The 19818-nt window shown below is 41.3% G+C and overlaps 1 protein-coding gene across 9 annotated transcripts in view; it reads left to right on the forward strand.

Moving 5' to 3' along the window:
• Nucleotides 1–19818, forward strand: part of LOC4576145 (lachesin) — a 233599-nt gene that overhangs the window by 191654 nt on the left and 22127 nt on the right. For 8 of the 9 annotated variants that reach the window (XM_061641083.1, XM_061641094.1, XM_061641064.1 and 5 more), the window contains one exon: nucleotides 7820–7948. The exons of the other annotated variant lie outside the window; for it this stretch is intronic. In XM_061641083.1, the coding sequence (XP_061497067.1) occupies nucleotides 7820–7948 (129 nt within the window). The remainder of the gene's footprint in view (nucleotides 1–7819; nucleotides 7949–19818) is intronic. 9 annotated transcript variants of the gene reach the window in all.

Raw genomic sequence — 19818 nt, forward strand, 5'->3', positions numbered from 1 at the left:
ACGACATTTTAATCGCCAAATTGCAGAAGTTAGGGTTTTCGGAACAAATAGTTAAGTGGTTGCATTCCTACCTCACAGAACGCTCATACAAGATCAAGGTAAACGATCATACTTCTAGAGAGTATCTTGGCACCTCAGGAGTGCCTCAAGGCAGCAATTTGGACCCGCTGCTCTTCATTCTTTATATAAACGATGTAGGGCAATTGCTAGCGGAACACCGTTTTCTTCTGTTTGCCGATGACGTTAAGCTGTTCGCTCCTATCAACGATACCAATGACTGCATCAATCTTCAACACGCCATCAACCTATGCTATGTATCGAAAAATGTTGTGTTTTGTCTTTTTACCGTTCTCGGTCTTGCACACGATTCAACTACCAGATCGATAACATATCCGTTGAACGCACCGATACATTCCGCGACCTTGGGATCATTCTCGACACACGTTTAACATTTAACGATCACCTAGAGTATATAGTATCCAGAGGGAACTAACTACTGGGTTGGCAACGCAAGGTTTCCGTAATCCTATGACCATAAAAAACATCTACTGTGCCTACGTTCGATCTGTGTTAGAATATGGCAGTATTGTTAGCGACCCCTGTACCGAACAATGGAGTAATCGAATCGAGGCCATCCAAAGAAAAGCGACTAGATATGCTGTAAGACTCTTACCATGGCGATAGGGCGATGTGTTACCGTCATACCATTCCCGGTGTCTGCTTTTAGGGATTCAGTCGTTGAAAAAGCGCCGTGAGATAGCTAAATGCTTTTTTATATCAGGACTACTTAACCACCATATTGATGCTCCTACTCTATTAGCTACGATAGAATTTAACGCGCCATCTAGGAATCTACGTACACGTCAATTCATATCCGTCCCTCGTTATAGAACTCGTTTTGGCCAGTCCGATCCTATGTCAGCTATGTGTCGAACTTTCATAAATAACTTTGATTTATTTGATTTCAACATACCACAGAATGTTTTTAGAGATAGACTCAGGACACAACTTACGTAATAATTTTATTTTCAAAATACATTTTCTATTCTTGTGCACCTGTTCTCTCCTATCGATTTATGTACCTTATATAGTCTATAAGCACTAATTTAAGTACATTCATGTAGGATCTCCAAGATCCCGATGGATTAATCAATAAACATATTAAATATATTAAACATATTCATGGCCATCTTCTGAAGCAGATTCATCTGAGGTGGCTTCTTCTTTAACTTATTTAACGCGGTGAAAGTTTTTTCGACATACTTTTTCGAAATGATTTTTTCCATTACACTTGCGACATTTTTTTCAAATGCTGGACAGACTCCTTTTACGAACTGATGTTTATTGCCACAAAATTTGCAAGATTTTAATTGTGACAAGCTTTTTTGTTTATTCTTAAATTTCTTGATTTTATTTACTGAGGTTCGACTTCATTCACTCGACGAGAGGAAATTTCTTCTACTCTGCATATGTCTAATATGTTTTGTACCGTTACGTCTGACATACAAAGCAATTTATGACGAATGTTTGGTGATTTATTTGATGTAGCGAGCTTGTATATGATCATTTCATCTAACAGTGTGCCCAGTTTTGCAACCTTTGCCATTACCTTTAATCTCGTACAGTATTCATTTATAGATTCATGGCCTGATTGTTCCGCATTAAAGAAATCCAAGCGGTCCAACAAAATGTTTCTTTTTGGGACAATTTTTTTTCTTATTGCGCTAAGCGCTGCCTCTGGTGTCGCACGTTCCTCACTTGTTAGCTCAAAATTAAAGAATTTCTTTTTTGCTTCTTCCCCAATGATGGATAGCAGAAACCTCACCTTTTGTTCTGCCTGACTTTCTGGCCACTTATCGATTCCCGTTGCTTGCGAATAATCTTTCCAGCTTTTCTAAAAAAAAACTAAGTTTTCTTCTATGTCCCGCTCTAGCATCAGCGGTGACGGTGTTGGCACGGATGGAGCATGTAAAATTTCTCTACTTGTGCTCGGTGAATTTTGGCTACTCATTTGTTTCATCATATGTCCCAGTATTTTCGTCTGGTGTTCCAAAACAAGAGCTAATAGCGTCGCATCCATTTTCTATAGTTGCCAGAGTTTTTCGATGGATAGGAAACAAAATGGCGTAGAGATGATCACAACTCAGCTTTTTTTTTAGCAATTACTCCTGTTTATGACGATATTGATGACGTCCTTCAACTTTTAGCTGACCAGCACTTCTGACACCATGTTTTATTTCTTGTTCACAATTAATTCCTTTTATTTATTTAGCTCAATAAACAATACCCATTGCATTGCATTGGTTTATCCCGTGATTCTACTCGCGAGCTTGGTGGAAATAATCAATAATTATGGTTGTGCAAAATATGTAAAAAGATTCGCAATGGCACAAAATCACTTCTCACTTATGAGATAGTAGCACTAGTCAAGTTGGTGAAAAAAGATATTCTCACCTCAATTGACTCTCTCTTCGCTTAAATTGACTATCAAGAGCGATTTGCTTCCCGAGATCCTCGCTCTCGCTGATAAGCTTACACCCATATTAGCTATGCCGTCTAATTCTAATGCACCGCGAACGCACACTTCCACTAATGTAACGTCATTCAATGTCACTAATACAACCAGAACGACCAAAATAGCATCCTCTCGCCTTACATTTATCAACTCAACGGAGCTCACTGCTTATACCCAACAAGCAGCGAACGATACCAACACTGTGGAAGCTTCAGTTACTAACGTTAACTGCAACCTCGACAATCATCGTACTAAGCCGACTAGTGATATTAGTGCTGGAAGATGCCGAACAAATACCGAACAAATGCTGAACAAACACTAGCAAAGCTGAGAAGGTCTGGTTATACTTCACGAACATCAAATCACATGTCTCCGCTGATGATATGCGTGTATGGCTTAAAGCTGTGCTACCAACTGACAATATTGATGTTTACCGTTTCACGAGAAAGGGTGTGAACATTGATTTGATGTCCTTTATCTCGTTTAAAGTGAGTATTCCTAAATCACTTAAGGATCTCGCGCTTCAATCAACTATATGTCCAGTTTCCCTTACTATTCGTGAGTTTGTCGATCGTGACCTACCAAAGCAACGTTCACATGAAAAGGCTCGATTTGACCTTTCTCTTTTTTCGCATCGTACAAATAGTACAAATTCCTCTTCAGCTGAACCTAAAACTACCGCTCATCCTAAACATTTTTTGGAACATCAATCGCCATCCCCGCAACACGGGATTCAATCACTATCCTAGATGACCGAGATCCTAGAGGCTATCCAACTGAAGATTCTGTAGCGGGTTCACGGAGCTTAGTCTCCCACACCTCCGCAACAGTTTACAGACCCTTTCGTGATCTATTACCAAAATGTTCGAGGCCTTGGCACAAAATATAATGAACTGCGCCTTTCTGCGAATAAATCAGGGTTTGAAATGCACTTACTTACACTTACTGAAACATGGTTAAATGAATCGATTCCTTCCAACATGATTCTTGATAGTGATTCTTATAACATATACCGTTGCGATCGAAGCAGCCCGCACAACAAAATCGAGCAGCTTTTGAGCTCGGTTTCTAGCTCGCTTTCTGCCGAAACCGATCAAGAAAGCGAGCAGAAACGTCTGAAGAACCGATCGAAGCTCTTGATTGATTGAAGCGTTTACGATCATTTGAGAGAGCGCGCTGTATGTGTTTATCTCTTTCTGATAAAAACAAACTCTGGTACGCGACCATGTTGGCGCAAAAATGATAATGGCCGGAAAATAGTTCACACCCACGTTCTCTTTCTCCCCTTTTACCCTTCTTCCACATCTTTTCATCTCGCTTTATCATTATTGGTTCTTGCTCTTTAGCTACATTGAGCGAGAGTTTGAGAAGTTTTCGTTCGCTTTGCGCAGCGGGGGTGTTTACATAGCATGTTTTGGATGGGTGAAAATTTTTGTTCAAACAAACTTTCTAGAGATTTGATGCATACACAAAACATTCTACAACTCTTCTTTCAGAAGCATAAACAATAAAAATTTGCCTTCTAAATACATACACCTTAGAAAAAGCCCACCTGTGCATCACACCCACTTAGATAGCTGCTCGAATACTGCTATACAATGCAAACAGCTGATAGGCTGAAATTTTATCATACTAACTGTTCAATCTTACGATTTCGGATAATCTTTTCTTTCGTGTTTTGGTGTAACTTTTCTAGCGTTCGATATTTACCGGTGGTTGTGGCTTGTTCAGTTGCAAAATAAGAAGAGAGTTTATTTCTAGAACTACACTTATACTTATAAACTAATCGCCCGAGCCAAAAGCTCAAAGCTCAACGAAACGATCTTCGTGTTTTGTTAAACACGATTAGATGACAGGGCTTCCGTGCCTGTGTCTCAACACTAACTTAAAATAGAAAGGGGCCCAATAACTGTTGATTTGCAAAATAATGCTTTAGCTCAGCAAAATCAAACTCAAAATACCATGCGGGCCAAAACGTCTCTTCAAATGGTAACACGGACTGCTACTTAGTTTTACAAAAATCGGATAGTTAGCAGTTCCGCTTATTTAATATTTGGGTAACAGTTAAGTCACAACAGTTAGAATTTTTATTCAAAATAAATTTCATACATTCTAGAAAATGTGTATCTAAATGAAATTTGTAGGAGATTTTTTTCATGTTTTCCATAGGCCAATGTTTTTTTTCAAAATTTGTGTCCACTAACAAGATTGTTTTATTCAGGAGAAACGGTTTCGGTATTATAGCTAGATCATAGAGTATAATAATAAAAATAATAATAATAATACAATTTATATGGTTGCTAGACATTGCGTTCTCGCAATCATTGAAAAACTTTATTTCGGGTGTACTCGGACATTGCAGATATTAACGGATCCAAGCCTTTCTCGAATAGAATCATTTTTCATAGCAGGGGTCGAGATCGCGCAATTCGTCGTCATCTGATTGATAGCAAGACGCACAACGATGATACACGTCCTCATCCCACGCGGTACAAACCCCAGTGAAGCCACGAGAGAGTGAGTCCCTCCGTAGTACCCCAGAAATCCAAACCACCGACGGGAAAGAGCATGATAACACCGACGACCGCACAGCTAGCCACAAAAGTTTTGTCATAGGAATATCACACAGTTAATCCGTAAGCTGTGCAGAACTTAAAGATGATATTTAAAAGGATCCAGTCCTTCCCAGGTAGCATATTCTGGATGGGGATACCAGGTGATCTTTTCAGTTTTTCGATTCCATCCAACAAAGTGGGTCGTGCAGCTTCGTATTCCACGCCATAGAAGATGGTCTATGTCGTGAATGCCAAGGCCGCAGTCATATGTTTTCATGTCGACCTGCCCAATAGGTTGGAGATGTGGACCCAAAGCAAAATGATTAGACCTAATCTTAGACATCATTCCAACGAATGCACGTATGACGTATATGTATGTTCGTAAAATGTATGACCTACCCGGGTAGGTGGTCATAGGAGTAAAGGGTAAAAAAAGTTAAAATAAAAAAATATATATGAAAAATAATTTAGAAAATTCTACTGGCTCGAAAATTCTCGAAATACTGGCAAGAACAAAGTTTTATGCAGCTTCTCTGAAAATTTGAAGTCATTTCAACTACTAAAACAGATGATATGATCAATTTACCATCCAGAAATGCAAACTCCCATTCAAAATGTATGACCTACACGGTAGGTGGTCATAGAAGTAAGGGATACAAATTGAAAAAAAATGTTAAAAAATATTATTTATTATTTTTTTAATTCTGATTTTTTGTACTGGGAGGAAACATATTTTTCTAGGCATTCCTAAAATTTCAAGTCAATATATGAATTCTTTTGAAAGATATTCATAATTTAAAGCGCAAAACAAACCCGGATAGGTGGTTACCCAAGCGAAATTTTTCGGGGATAATGAACATAAACTCGTGCCATCTCTATCTATTCATCATCTCTACTCTCTCACACGCATCGATGAACTTTTACACATGTCTTTGTTCATTGTGCTATATTTAAAGGGTTTAAAGCTAATAAATAACGATTCATGTTCATCTAGTACTAGTTATGGTCAAATTACCGGACCATTACCGGTGTAATGTTTGCAACATGGTTGACATGAGCTCAGTTCCATTTTTATTGTTTTCATTGATGATTTAAAGTTTTGATTTCTTTTTAAAATATGCAGCTCCAGTAACTTCAGACCCATGTACTCATTGTTAGAAATGCGTGTTTAATAGTCAATCTGTTATTTATTGTTATTTATTTCTTTTAATTCATTTAGTAGCAGTACCCCTTCATACAAAATATCCAGCAAATAGCACGATCATGAATAATAATATGGTGGCGCAACTGGCAAAGTGATTCGAAGTAGAATTAGCGATGTGGTTGGTAGCATCAAGGATGAAGCATGAGCATGAATTGGAATATGAGGGGAGGGAGTGAATCCGAATGTTAATTTCTATTTGTAGCTCTTTTTTGCATGGGTTTATCCTTCACGTGTGTGCACTGTCCCAGAAAAAGGTCTGTATATCGTTGATGGTTTCGGGGATAATTCGTTAACGAATTATCCCCGAAAAGTCCAGCGAAAACCAGCGTGGTCGGGAGCTTGGGTATAGAAATGAAGGCTAAGCAAGATTTTCAAAGTGACCATATGTTCTATCGATTTACGATCGAATATCGGTTTACAATTGAGCAAACTGAAACTCAATTTTTCTAACCAAAAATCAAATATTTTTCTAAGTATCGTTCAACCGTAAAATTGGAGTTTAATAGATTTTATGAGTGAATAAAAAGTTGTTTATACTGAAAATTACCGAATTTGCTTTAGATTTCCTACCGATAGCCTCTAAAAACAATCTGGTCAGTCCGCGCTAGCAACCGGCCTGCTGAAATCAATTGCTCCAAGTCAATAATCCATTGCTCGTAATCAAAACTAGAGGATGCTAGTCAAGAATCTATTGCGACTATTCATAAAAAGTATGCTGCTAGTCTAAACTCAATTGGAAAACCCTGTAACAAAAATAAGAATTTTTAGTTTGGAGGTTTCACCCCAGCAAATTGGTAATGTGTACCGAAATAAAAGTCAAGGCGAGTGAACTTACAGACTTTCCCTGAGATATGCGAATTATACGTTCCTAATAAAATAAAAAAAATGTTAGTATTCCTGACTTGTGAACCTAGTTAAGTTTTAATCAATACGGCAATTTAGTTTTAAAGAACTGTTAAACAATCATGAAACTCTAATTCGTGTAAATAGAGAAAAGATTGTACACAACTACAGTGTTTTATAATATAGCTTGCTCAGAAGGATATGTCAAGAATTGTAAACTGTCAGGAGATGGTAATGTCTGGGTCTGAGGTAAAATGATTAGATAGTGGTTTGCGAGTGTGAATATCACGCTCTGAACGGTAATTTTACCATCACCGCAACAAAGGTAGCGATTGGATATGGAGGGTTGGTAAAGTGTAAGCACATACCTGATAAACAGCGTAAAATATTTACGAAAACCACTATGGTGGAAGCGTTCGGGTGTGGGAAAGCATTGAGGCTGTGAGATTGACGGTCGAACATTCTAAAGGTTGGAGAAGGGGGAAAAATTAAAGAAAATTGTGATTTTCCGCTGAATGTGCAGTCAAAAGGCTCAAAGTTTCATCAAAAAGCTTTGTTCAATGTTGCGTACATTTTTCACTTCATTTAAGATTGTTTTTGATTTATGATAAAACTTTGTGTTATGTATCAAAATAAAATAATTGAAAATTTGTATTTAGAACAGGATATCAAATATCTTTAACATCTTTTTACAATTTTTAGTACCATCATACCGCGGGGAAGTTCTGAAACTGTCAAAAATTTCACGAAGCGAGATGGGTTCGTATTTATGCATCGCATCCAATGGAGTACCTCCTTCAGTATCAAAGCGGATTTCGTTGAGCATACACTGTAAGTTTTTTTATTCGATACTATCTGATATACAAGGTTTCGCTTGGGTTATCATACATTTTTCGTTGGATGTAAAAAAGATTGCGCAATCCGAAGCACAAACAAAAATTTAAAAACTGTAAAATCATCTCAAAGCATAGTTTCTCTTTATTGCTGCAACAACTTATACAGTACCTCTCTAGCAAGCTCAACAATGTAAGCTTCCTTTCCAATCCGTAAACTTGCTATTCAACTTTGTCAAATGAATGTCGAGCGTATATCGAGCAACCAAGAACAGATCATTCGAATTTCCATTGTGATTATTGAAATGTATTTTACGGCATTGAATTGTTCGCTTCCGATGTTGAGCTGGCTAGAACTACACTATAAGTATCAGGGGTTTCGTCGTAATTAGAATGGAGAAGTTTCGGTGATATTTTTGAAACACTTGATTGCTTCGTAAATAATCACAGACGCATGAGAAATACGCCTGCTGCAGTTAGGGGATTTTAAAACCTTTCACGATTTAGCGGCTTCCACGATAGGTCTCGACTAGTGATGGGCCATACGATTCATTTCACGACCCGACCCGGAGTCGGGTGCGAGCCAGTCGGAATCGATTCCGACCCGTGGGTGCGCCAAGTGGGAGTTGGTATCAAATCCGACTCGCGGGTGCAATGAGTTCGGGTCGACCCGACTGATGGGTAGGTGCGAGAAAGCATAAGCGACTCCGACCCGTTGGTGCAGTGAGTTCGAGTCGAGTCGGGCCAAGGTGAGTTCATTCCGAACCGCGGGTGTAGCGAATTCGGGTCAACCCGGATCGGAGTTGTTGCACCTATTGAACCTACTTGTACCTTCGGGTCAACCCGAACGACTCCGGGTCGCTTACGGAAGGCTCCGACCCGATAGGTTCGGGTCGACCCGTTCATCACTAGTCTCGACCGATCGGGCCGGAAGAGTGGAGCAAGCGCAATCGTTGGTAGTGTTGACATCACCATGGAGTGCTTCTCAGCCACGCTTTTTGCGACATCTATTGCATGTTACTACTCTATAATGTGCTCGTTGCTAACCCAGTTATCTAGCGCGCTGAGTTTTGTCGCAACACAAGATTTCAACCCATGATGAGCATATCATTTGCAGCAAGGTGTGTTTATTAAAAAGGTGAATTATTAGCGAGTTTTCCAGACCTGTATCCAGTTGTTTATGTTGAATACTGTAAAAAAGCATTGAAATAAAGCAACGTAATTTACATATTCATATTGAATTATAAAAGATTAATGCTGCTTTATTTCAATGAACACAACAACACTTACCACTTGAAAATACGACCGAAGCCGCAATAATGCGAATTTAAATAAATAACACTTCAACACTTCATTTCAAATTACATGCTTCATCAAAGCACCCGGGACTTAGGCTAACACGCGCGCGACCTCACACTGCGAATGCTTAAACTGTACTGACGATTTTGTGTGGTAGCAAGAAAGGGATCGCACGAAGAAAACTCGCTGCACTAGTGCGATCGAGATACCGACACCAGCAAGCCACTGCGAGAAAGCCAAACTGAGAGCGCTAGTTGAAAGTGAACACACACATTCACACCATGCTGCGCAAAGCGATCGAAAACTTCTCAAACTCTCGCTCAATGTACCCGCTGCGCAAATTCGAGCAGTTTCCAGCGCAGAAAATGTACCAAAATCTGCGCTGGCCAGCGCAGATTTTGGCCCGTTCCCCGCGCTGGACTTCAGCGATTCCTGCGCTGGTTCGAGCAAGTTTAGCACCATCTGCTGGCGAAATGGACGAACTATTTATGGCGGCGGAGCAAAAAAAAACGGTCAAAAAATTTAAAAATATTGGCCCCCATTTTTTCGTCCGCTTCTTCTCCCTCCCTCACCCTGCCCTGCCTTACTTGCGCTTCAGCCCGTGCCTTCCGCCGCAAGCTGATTGGTTGTTGTGGTGTATGCGTTGATACTCATATGTGCATTGCGGCTGTGTATTGTTATTGGTGGGTGTTAGCATTTATTAATTTGTGTGTGACCTTGAGACGCTGTGCGAGAAGCTGGATTGGGATTCAAAGTGTTATCGGTGTATTGATGGTTTATTTTATTTCGTGCCGCTGCTGATGAGACCATTCGATGCCCCTGCCAGTTGAGGGTGAAGAAGCCTATTTAAAACAAGCGTAGGAGAACGTCTAACACTAATCTAATATTTTTTAATTTGAACATGTTTGATACTTCAACGACCTTCTAAGCATCATGAAGCAGAGTGTATAGTGACTATAAAATATTTTTTTTAATGTGCCGAAATCTGTCTCGAGTTTTCGGGTCTCGACACACACACACACACACACAGCGCGGGGAAAGTAATCGTTCACTCTATCATGTCGCGATCCCTCATCCCGCCCGGCGCTTTGGATGAGGATGCGCTACAAGATAGCTGAACAAGCCGTTCTACCGACAAGGTAGCCGTGCTCGTTCGTGTGGGGATGGGGGGGGGGGTTCCGATGGGGGTGCATGCTTGAGTTCGCGCTTTCGTGGGTGCGTGCTTGCGTTCGCGCTTTCGTGGGTGCGTGCTTGCGTTCGCGCTTTCGCAGGTGCGTGCACGTATACGTGCATGTGTGTGTGTGTGTGTGTGTGTGTGTGTGTGTGTTTGTGTGTGTGTGTGTGTGTTTTTGTGTGTGTGTATGTGTGTGTGTGTGTGTGTGTGTGTGTGTGTGTGTGTGTGTGTGTGTGTGTGTGTGTGTGTGTGTGTGTGTGTGTGTGTGTGTGTGTGTGTGTGTGTGTGTGTGTGTGTGTGTGTGTGTGTGTGTGTGTGTGTGTGTGTGTGTGTGTGTGTGTGTGTGTGTGTGTGTGTGTGTGTGTGTGTGTGTGTGTGTGTGTGTGTGTGTGTGTGTGTGTGTGTGTGTGTGTGTGTGTGTGTGTGTGTGTGTGTGTGTGTGTGTGTGTGTGTGTGTGTGTGTGTGTGTGTGTGTGTGTGTGTGTGTGTGTGTGTGTGTGTGTGTGTGTGTGTGTGTGTGTGTGTGTGTGTGTGTGTGTGTGTGTGTGTGTGTGTGTGTTTGAGTGTTTGTGTGATTGTGTGATTGTGTGCGTTTCGAAACCCCAAAACTATTTGATTCTGATGCGTACATTTTCATCCGCTGCGGCTACAAAGTCCATGCATTTTCGATCTCGCTACCTGAGAGACAAAACAACCATTGGCATTGGATCTTTGTGATCGGTTCTGCTATTGGGGGTATTAAAAAGACACACGATCTAAGCAAACGTGCGTGTGATATTTTGCACATTTTTTTCTAATTCAGCTAGCGGGCGCAAGTGGAAACAACATTTTGAATTGAATCCATACAAAAGAGGATCCTGCATTTGTTTATTACGGTGCGCGTATGGTGCTGCACCTGTCCGTCCAGAATCTGGTGGCTTGTAGGTTTGGAGTAGTTATCATGACGCCGATTGACCGGCAATGCCTTGGAATGTGTTCGGATCGGTAGGTTCATGTTTTGGTCGAGTGCATTCCGTGCATTTGTCGCGTCACAGCGGTAGCCCGGCAGCAACAAAGTCAAGACAAACTCTTACCCGTGTGTGGACTGCTATGCTAAGTTCTTTTTATTATTATTATTATTATTATTATTGGCGTAATAGCCTACGCGATCATGCCGGCCTTTTCAGGACTTGAGTACCACGTAGCCGGAGCCGGTGACTAACCCCTTGCTACGGCGAACGGTTCATACGCGGTTAGAACCCACGACGGGCATGCATATGTGCAGAATGATGGCTGAGCCGCGGGCCCGCTCCTATCCAGTGTGCAACTTGCATACTGCCACACTGTCTCCTGCCCGGTGCATACGCAGCAGGCAGGGGGAAGGATGCACACCCACAGTAAAAAAAAACACCGTCATGAACCAGCGGTGGATCTAACGGTAGGCGGTCGCCGATGATCTCTAGTCTGTAGTATGCCGTATGTCTACAATTGGACAGAGTATTAGCGATAAGGGCCCCCCGGAAAGATGGTCGTTAAGGCTCCGTGGCTGGAGAACCATTTGCACCTCCCCTCACCCCATGTCGACTACAATTTTAGGGCCTGTGACCGATGATCGTAGGGGTCCCATGGGCACCCCCCCTCCTTCCCCCCAATCCGCCGGCAATTTAAGTATACTGTTCAATCTCCCAACGGCTGTGTGCCAGTACCCCCTCCTCCCGGTCATCAGCTACCATTTACAGGGGCCTCAACTCGTCTTTCCGCCAAGGGCCCCCGATTTCCCTACTCTGCCACTATCATGAACTCCTTCCTTTCTTTGACCGATCGATCATAACATTCCGGAAGAGCATAGATTCGGCGACAGTTTTGCATACACACATGCGCAAACTGCTCAGCATATCTGTGTAATTTACAGCATACGAAAGCAAAAGATTAAGGTAGCAAAATTATGCTTAATGCTTAACACGTTCAGCACAATGACATGCCCCAGGGACTGCTAGTGAACTTTCCAGGATGCCGGTTTCACAATCAGCTTGCGTTCTAGATGCTGGTGGAAAGGAAAGTTGATGAAAATCAGCGCCAGGCTGAACGTGTAAATGCGAATTAAGGTTCTGCGCGTTACACAGCAAACCCTCCAGCTGGAGCTAGCGTTTCCTTGGTCATTTTTACATTGCAGCAATTTAACTTATTGCGCTTTTTTTGTTTGATTTGTGAAAATAAAACTTCATCGCCGCAATGTTTGTTAACGGCTTTTTGTAAACGGAAAAGGAAGGCATGATAAAATTCTCAGAACTCCATGATTTCTACCGTCGCTTTGCGAAGCGGGTAGCTAGAGAGCAAAAACCAATAATGATAAACCCGCTGCGCAAAGCGACGGAAGAAATCATGGAGTTCTGAGAATTTTATCATGCCTTCCTTTTCTCTCCAACGGCAAATTTGTCAAGCAGCTCGTCGAGCTACCCGTCCCTGGCTCCGCCTCATACCCCTCGCCTGAGCGCGCTGCCGAAGGTTTGGATGTGTTAGTGCGTCAGACGGCCAATCGCTGTCAGTCGTCGTCCGTGCTTTTTCCCTCCATAGCGCCATCTCTTTCTCGCGTGTGGTCAATGCTCGCGAGCTGTTGTGGCGCCTAAAAATGCCGTTAACAAACATTGCAGCGATGAAGTTGCATTTTCACAAATCAAACCAAAAAAGCGCAATAAGTTGAATTGCTGCAATGTAAAAATGACTACGGAATCGCTAACTCACGCTGGAGGGTTTGCTGTGTAACGCGCAGAACCTTAATTCGCAGTAACACGTTCAGCCCGGCGCTGATTTTCATCAACTTTCCTTTCCGCCGGCATCTAGAACGCAAGCTGATTGTGAAACCGGCATATTGGAAAGCTCACTTGCAGTCCCTGGGGCATGTCATCGTGCTGAACGTGTTAAGCATTAAGCATAACTTTGTTACCTTAACCTTTTGCTTTCGTATGCTGTAGCTTACACCGAAATGCTGAGCAGTTTGCGCATGTGTGTATGCAAAACTGTCGCCGAATCTATGCTCTTCCGGAATGTTATGAACGATCGTGTAGGGTTTGAGATAGGACAGGGAAATAATAATAATAAAAATAAAAAAAAAGGAAGCAAGTGATGAACTAATATATCAGTTGAATGAGAAGGAGTAATACTGATAGGAACGGTTAATAATAATATTCAAAACAAAAATTGAATTACCCTTGCAAGAAAATATTTAATCAAGCAATTTGCTTGAAAGGGCGAAAGAGCGTCAAGCGCAAAACAGGCCGGGCGAAACTGGAAAGTAAAGGAAGTTGGGGAAGACGGACGTCAGTCTTGTGGTTGATCAATTGAAGCAAGGTTGTGGGGAGGTTTAAAGCGAGGAAATAAAGAAAAAAGTTTGATAAAAGTAAAAAAAATAGATAAAAGTGAAGAAAAATGTCCATCGATCACGACAATGGCGCAAGTCGGTGAGTTGTGAGTAAAGAAGCTCTCGACAAGAATGTAGCGCGTTGAATTCAAGTGAAGATCGTCATAAAAATACGACGCACGCGACACAGAAAATGGCGGTGCCCTGTCAAGCGGATAAAATGTTGTACAGTTTTCATCCACAATCCTTTTTTTATATAAAGACCCCGTACGATTTTAGTTAACACTTTAAAATTCTTTAATGATCATAAATAAGATATTACGCATTAAATATATACTCGTGTGTGAGCGTCGATATATACGATATACGACGAAATTATATACATATATATGTATGTACAAGTATGTCTTTGCCGAAGTAAAGGCGGAAAGAAAGTGTTTCAATATGGCGACGTGTGGTTTCCAGTGCAGAGAAATAATAAGTCGCGATTTTTCTTTTCGAAAATTGCGCAACTGTTTTCTATTATTTTTTGGAGAAGGAACTGTAATTTCGAAGACATACTTATAGAATTATAATATAGTACGAAGCTCGCGCGTGTGTGTCTGTGCGTGTGCACGTGTGTATGTATATGTGTGTCCCGGTAACAAAAAAAAAAAAAAAAAAAAACCACACGATCACGTAAATAAAATGGAGGGTTCAAATTTTAAAACAGAAAAAAAAAGTTTTACAACGAACCATGTTCTTTATATAGACGTTTTTTTCACATTGTTTTACTATTAGTTATTTACATCGGTTTTTTTTTAACAAAAATATATTAAATTTTAATAGCTTAAAGTAATACATATGATAACTGTGTAATATACAGGCGCGTACCTGTGCGCACCGGGCACTTGTGTGCATGTACATACTCATGTGCATATGCAAGCAATAATACGCTTATCAAAAAAAAAACAATACCTAGACTAGCAAATCCTGAGTGATTTGGCAATATGGAAAATTCAAGAATACAGCCAGCTCCCTGAGAGGACGGTGCTTCCCTGAGAGGAATTTCTTGAAAAATTAACCATGTATCCCTGAGAGGACACTGTTTCCCTGAGAGGAATTTCCAGAAAAATTAACCATCTATCCCTGAGAGGACACTGTTTCTCTGAGAGGAATTTTCCGAAAAATATATATTAAAAAATGCATGACATAGACACATCTTGTTTCCGAGACACGTGAACCCGAGATAAATAGTATAATTTTAAATCAATTTACAAACAACAAATAGTTTTATCTCTTTTCACGGATATGTACCCAAAAATAATTTAAGTTTAAAAAATAATAATAAAAAAAAATACTTTATGCATCACAAATTATCCCCATTTAAATATTATACTTAAATACTCAACCGTACGTCTCGGGAACGCGTAAACTCGCACCTTATGAACAGGCTGTGTACTTCTAGTATTAACTTCTGACGCGAACGATACGGTCTCAGCACCTCTATCAGCATTCCATAATACTTAACAGAACTATATTTTGGTTTGTCTTCATAGTTAATTTATTTATGGTGGTATTGTTTTCGCGTTTTGTTAATATTTTATCATAGCATGACACAAGCCAACATTGATGCATTAACGGAGGCTTTATTAGCAGAAAAAAACAAGAATGCCCTCTTGGAGAAAGAACTTAAGGAAACTCGTAAAAAGATCCGGCATAACACCTGGATAGAAGAACCTTCGGAAAATCAACCGTTTGACCCCGAACCATACGGGTCCTCGACAATGATCCAAACACCAGTACAGTCTACTAACGAACTTTCGATGCTTACGTCGATGTCATTCGCCTCGTTACAAGTTTCCACTTGTACTCCCAAGGAAGGAGAGGAAGTGGATAAAAAATCCTTCGAACGATGGAAGGAACAGCTCGAAGCAGCAATGAAATTCGCAGGCATTTTTAACGAAAACATGAAAATGAATGCTTTCAAAATGAAAGCAGGTTATTCCTTATTAGATACTCTGGAAGCTACATCACCGAATGATTCATCGAGCGATGCACAGTTATTCCCGTATACTAATGCAATGGAAAGGTTGCATAAATACTATAGCTCACACGATTACGTTTTCCTACAGCGACAAAAATTACGTTCTATGAATCAGAATGACGGCGAGTCCGATTTAACATACGTAAAGAAAATAATTGACTTAGCAAAGCTCTGCAATTACAAAGACAACCAATTGATAGAAACAGTAGTCGACGTGATCCAAGCACATGCTACTAATCCAAGAGTCCGTAAGACAGGAATAAAAGTTCTAAGGAAACGTGGATCAATAACAGATCTTTTGGACAAAGTGCGAGAATGCGAAATGGAACAAATGAACGATATAAATTTCGCAAGGACCCACCAGCAAAACTCACAAGTCCAACCATCAGCACTAGTGGCCGCCGTGTCCAACAGCTCTTACCATAACAATGGGCCTCGTATGGGAGGATTCCATCGCGGTAACTCACTGTACCATCAGAAATATTGGAACTATTGCATGCAAAGCGGAAGAGGAACATTTAGACTAACACCATCGCGGTTTTCATCAAATAGACCTTCCGGAGGTCGTCGCGAACCATGTGGAAGATGCACTAGCAACTATCATTCTTTTGAGAACTGCCACGCCATCAGCAAAAGATGTCGCAACTGCCACACCGTAGGGCACATCGAACGTGCATGCCGTCAGGGGATTCAGGATAAAACCAAACGTCGCGCAGAGGAAGAAGAAGCAGGATCACCAGCAATTAAGACCCGGAAGATCGCGGCAATTATGGACAGCAATAACACGCCCGAAACAACCAGTGATAAAGAGATCGATATGATGAAAGTGGCGAGTAAAGACAGCTATTTACAGTTAACAAAGTCCCCTGAACAGACAACCGCTATAAATAATGACCAGTTGTGCTCAGTCGAGAAGGGAATCGACAACGAAGGCTTTATTGTCGGATATGTCGCAGGCGTTCCTGTGAATTTCATGATTGACTCCGGAGCGGACGTGAACACAGTAGCTGAGGATATTTATGAAGAGTTAAGAGCAAGTGACCCTAGAACGAACCCGATATACAATATAAAAGATGGAACCGATCGGACATTGAAAGCTTACGGGGTACAGAAGGAAATTCCTGTGGTTGCTTCCTTCATAGCCGAGCTCTACATATCTGAAGAACGCCCAAGATCTTTAGAAAAATTCTACGTTATTGCAAAAGCAAAGCCTTTGCTTAGTAGAAGTACAGCAATTAGATATAGCGTGCTGCAATTGGGCTTGAACGTGCCAGTAAAATGTTGCGCATCAGAAATCTATAATCGGTTGTTACCGGGAGAAATACTGGCGATATCAATGTCGGGAGAATTCCCAAAATTCAACGTTGCTCCTGTAGTTCTCTCATACGATCGAAGCTTACCACCATCTCGAAACGTTTTTACCAATATACCAATCGCTTTCAGAAACGAAACAGAAAAGCGTTTAGAGAATCTCTTATCCTCCGGGATTATAGAACGCGTAAATGAACAAATGGACAAGTCTTTTTGCTCGTCACTCCTGGTAGTACCGAAGGGTAAAAACGACATCCGACTAGTCGTTGATCTTCGAGGACCAAATAAATGTATCGTAAGATCGCCGTTCAGAATGCCAACGTTGGAAGCGATACTATCAAAACTAAACGGGGCATCATGGTTTTCGACCATAGATTTGACTAGTGCCTTTTTCCACGTTGAGCTCCACGAATCCTGTCGTCATCTAACGAATTTCTACGCTGGTAACGGTACTTACCGTTTCAAAAGATTGCCGTTCGGATTATGCAACTCACCAGATATCTTCCAGGAACTTTTACAAACCGTTGTCCTGGCTGACTGCCCAGGAGTCCTTAATTACTTAGACGACATTCTAGTGTTTGGCTCTACTAAGAAAGAACACGATCGACACTTAGATTCAGCCCTTTTAAGATTGCGCGAACATAATGTCCGTTTAAACGACAACAAATGTATATTCGGTGCAAGGTCCGTTAAATTTCTGGGATTCAACTTATCTGGTGACGGATGGAGAGTTGAGGACGACAAGAGAAAAGCCATCGAGAACTTTCGTAGACCGGAATGCTTATCCGAAGTCAAAAGTTTCTTAGGGCTAATGAATTTTGCAGAACGTTTCATCCCTAAAAGAGCCGAAAAAACAGAGAGACTAAGAACTCTTGCCAGATCCGAGACTTTTTACTGGACGAGGGAAGAAGAAAATGAATTTCAATTTCTGACTAGGGAAGCTCTTAACGCAATTAATAGACTCGGATATTTTGATGAAAAGGATACCACAGAACTTTATGTTGACGCGTCCCCAACAGGACTCGGCGCAGTACTTGTACAATTTAACGACGCAAAAACACCACGTATAATAGCTTGCGCTTCCAAATCACTCACATCATCAGAAAAAAGATACCCTCATACGCAGAAAGAAGCTTTGGCAATAGTATGGAGTGTAGAAAGGTTTACCTATTACTTGATAAACAAATTCTTCACAATTAGAACAGACTCTGAGGCTAATGAGTTTATATTCGGCAGCTGCCAACGTACGGGTAAAAGAGCGATTACAAGGGCAGAAGCATGGGCTCTTCGTCTTCTTCCATATCAATTTAATGTAGCTAGAATACCCGGAGATTTGAACGTTGCCGACGCACTTTCACGATTGATCGGTAAGTCTCAAACAGACGACGCGTTCGATGAAGATAACGAAAAACATTTGCTATATGCACTGGACGCTGGCGATATGAATATCTCATGGACAGATATACAAACATCATCCGAATCAGACGAAGAACTGCTAGCTGTTAGAACGGCAATTCAAAACGGGAAGTGGATAAAATCCCTCCGGCGATATGAGGCAGAAAGCAAAAACCTCGAAACATTAGGACCTATCGTTTTCAAGGGCGACCTTATAGTACTACCTACAAATCTTCGAGCTAGAGCACTAGAAGCGGCCCATCGAGGTCACGTCGGTTGTGGGGCTACAAAGAAGATACTGCGAGAATTCTTTTGGTGGCCGAATATGTCGAGGGAAGCAGCGGATTACGTGAGTAATTGCGAGACCTGTATCGTAGTCTCGAAAAGGAACCCACCTATACCCTTATCATGTAGAGAATTACCTAACGGACCGTGGGAGATTTTACAGATCGATTTCCTATCCCTACAGGGTTTTGGATCGGGGGAGTTTCTGCTGATCGTAGATGCGTATTCTCGTTATTTACACGTGTCAGAAATGAGACTGACAAATGCTAAGAGTACCAACGCAGCCCTATCTAAAGTCTTTTCAATATGGGGGTTGCCTTTAATTGTTCAAAGCGATAATGGGCCTCCTTTTCAGAGTTCGGAATTTATTCAATATTGGGAAGCTAAAGGGGTTAGGGTTAGAAAATCAATACCCCTAAGCGCACAGTCGAACGGAGCGGTAGAACGACAGAACCAAGGTGTCATTAAGGCGGTAGCAGCAGCAAAAGCAGAAGGAAGGAACTGGAGAATAGCATTGGACGAGTACGTCCATACTCATAACACACGAAAACATCACTCGCGTTTGGGAATAACACCCTTTGAACTGCTGGTGGGATGGCGGTATCGAGGCACCTTTCCTTGCTTGTGGAGGTCCAAGTACGAACCGGATAGAGACGAGGTACGGGAAAATGACAACTTATCAAAACTAATAAGTAAACAGTACGCAGACAAACATCGAGGAGCAAAAGAAAATGACATCGCAACCGGCGACATAGTTTTAACAGTTACTTCTCAAAGAACAAAAACCGATCCTACCTTTTCCAACGAAAGGTACACGGTATTAACGAGAGAAGGCGCCAAGGTTGTTATCGTAGACGGGTCCGGGAATAAGCTAACTAGAAATGTCCGAGATGTCAAGCGCGTTCCAAATATTAGTGATAACTCTTCAGTCGAGGATCAGGGATTAACAGAGGAAGATTGTTTTACAACGCTACCAATGTCTGTTTCACAACAAGTTACCGATAATAGAAACAATGTAGAAGCTAGACCTAAGAGAGACAT

Source organism: Anopheles gambiae, chromosome X, assembly GCF_943734735.2.
Source record: "Anopheles gambiae chromosome X, idAnoGambNW_F1_1, whole genome shotgun sequence".
In the NCBI taxonomy this organism is placed as follows: Eukaryota; Metazoa; Arthropoda; class Insecta; order Diptera; family Culicidae; genus Anopheles; species Anopheles gambiae.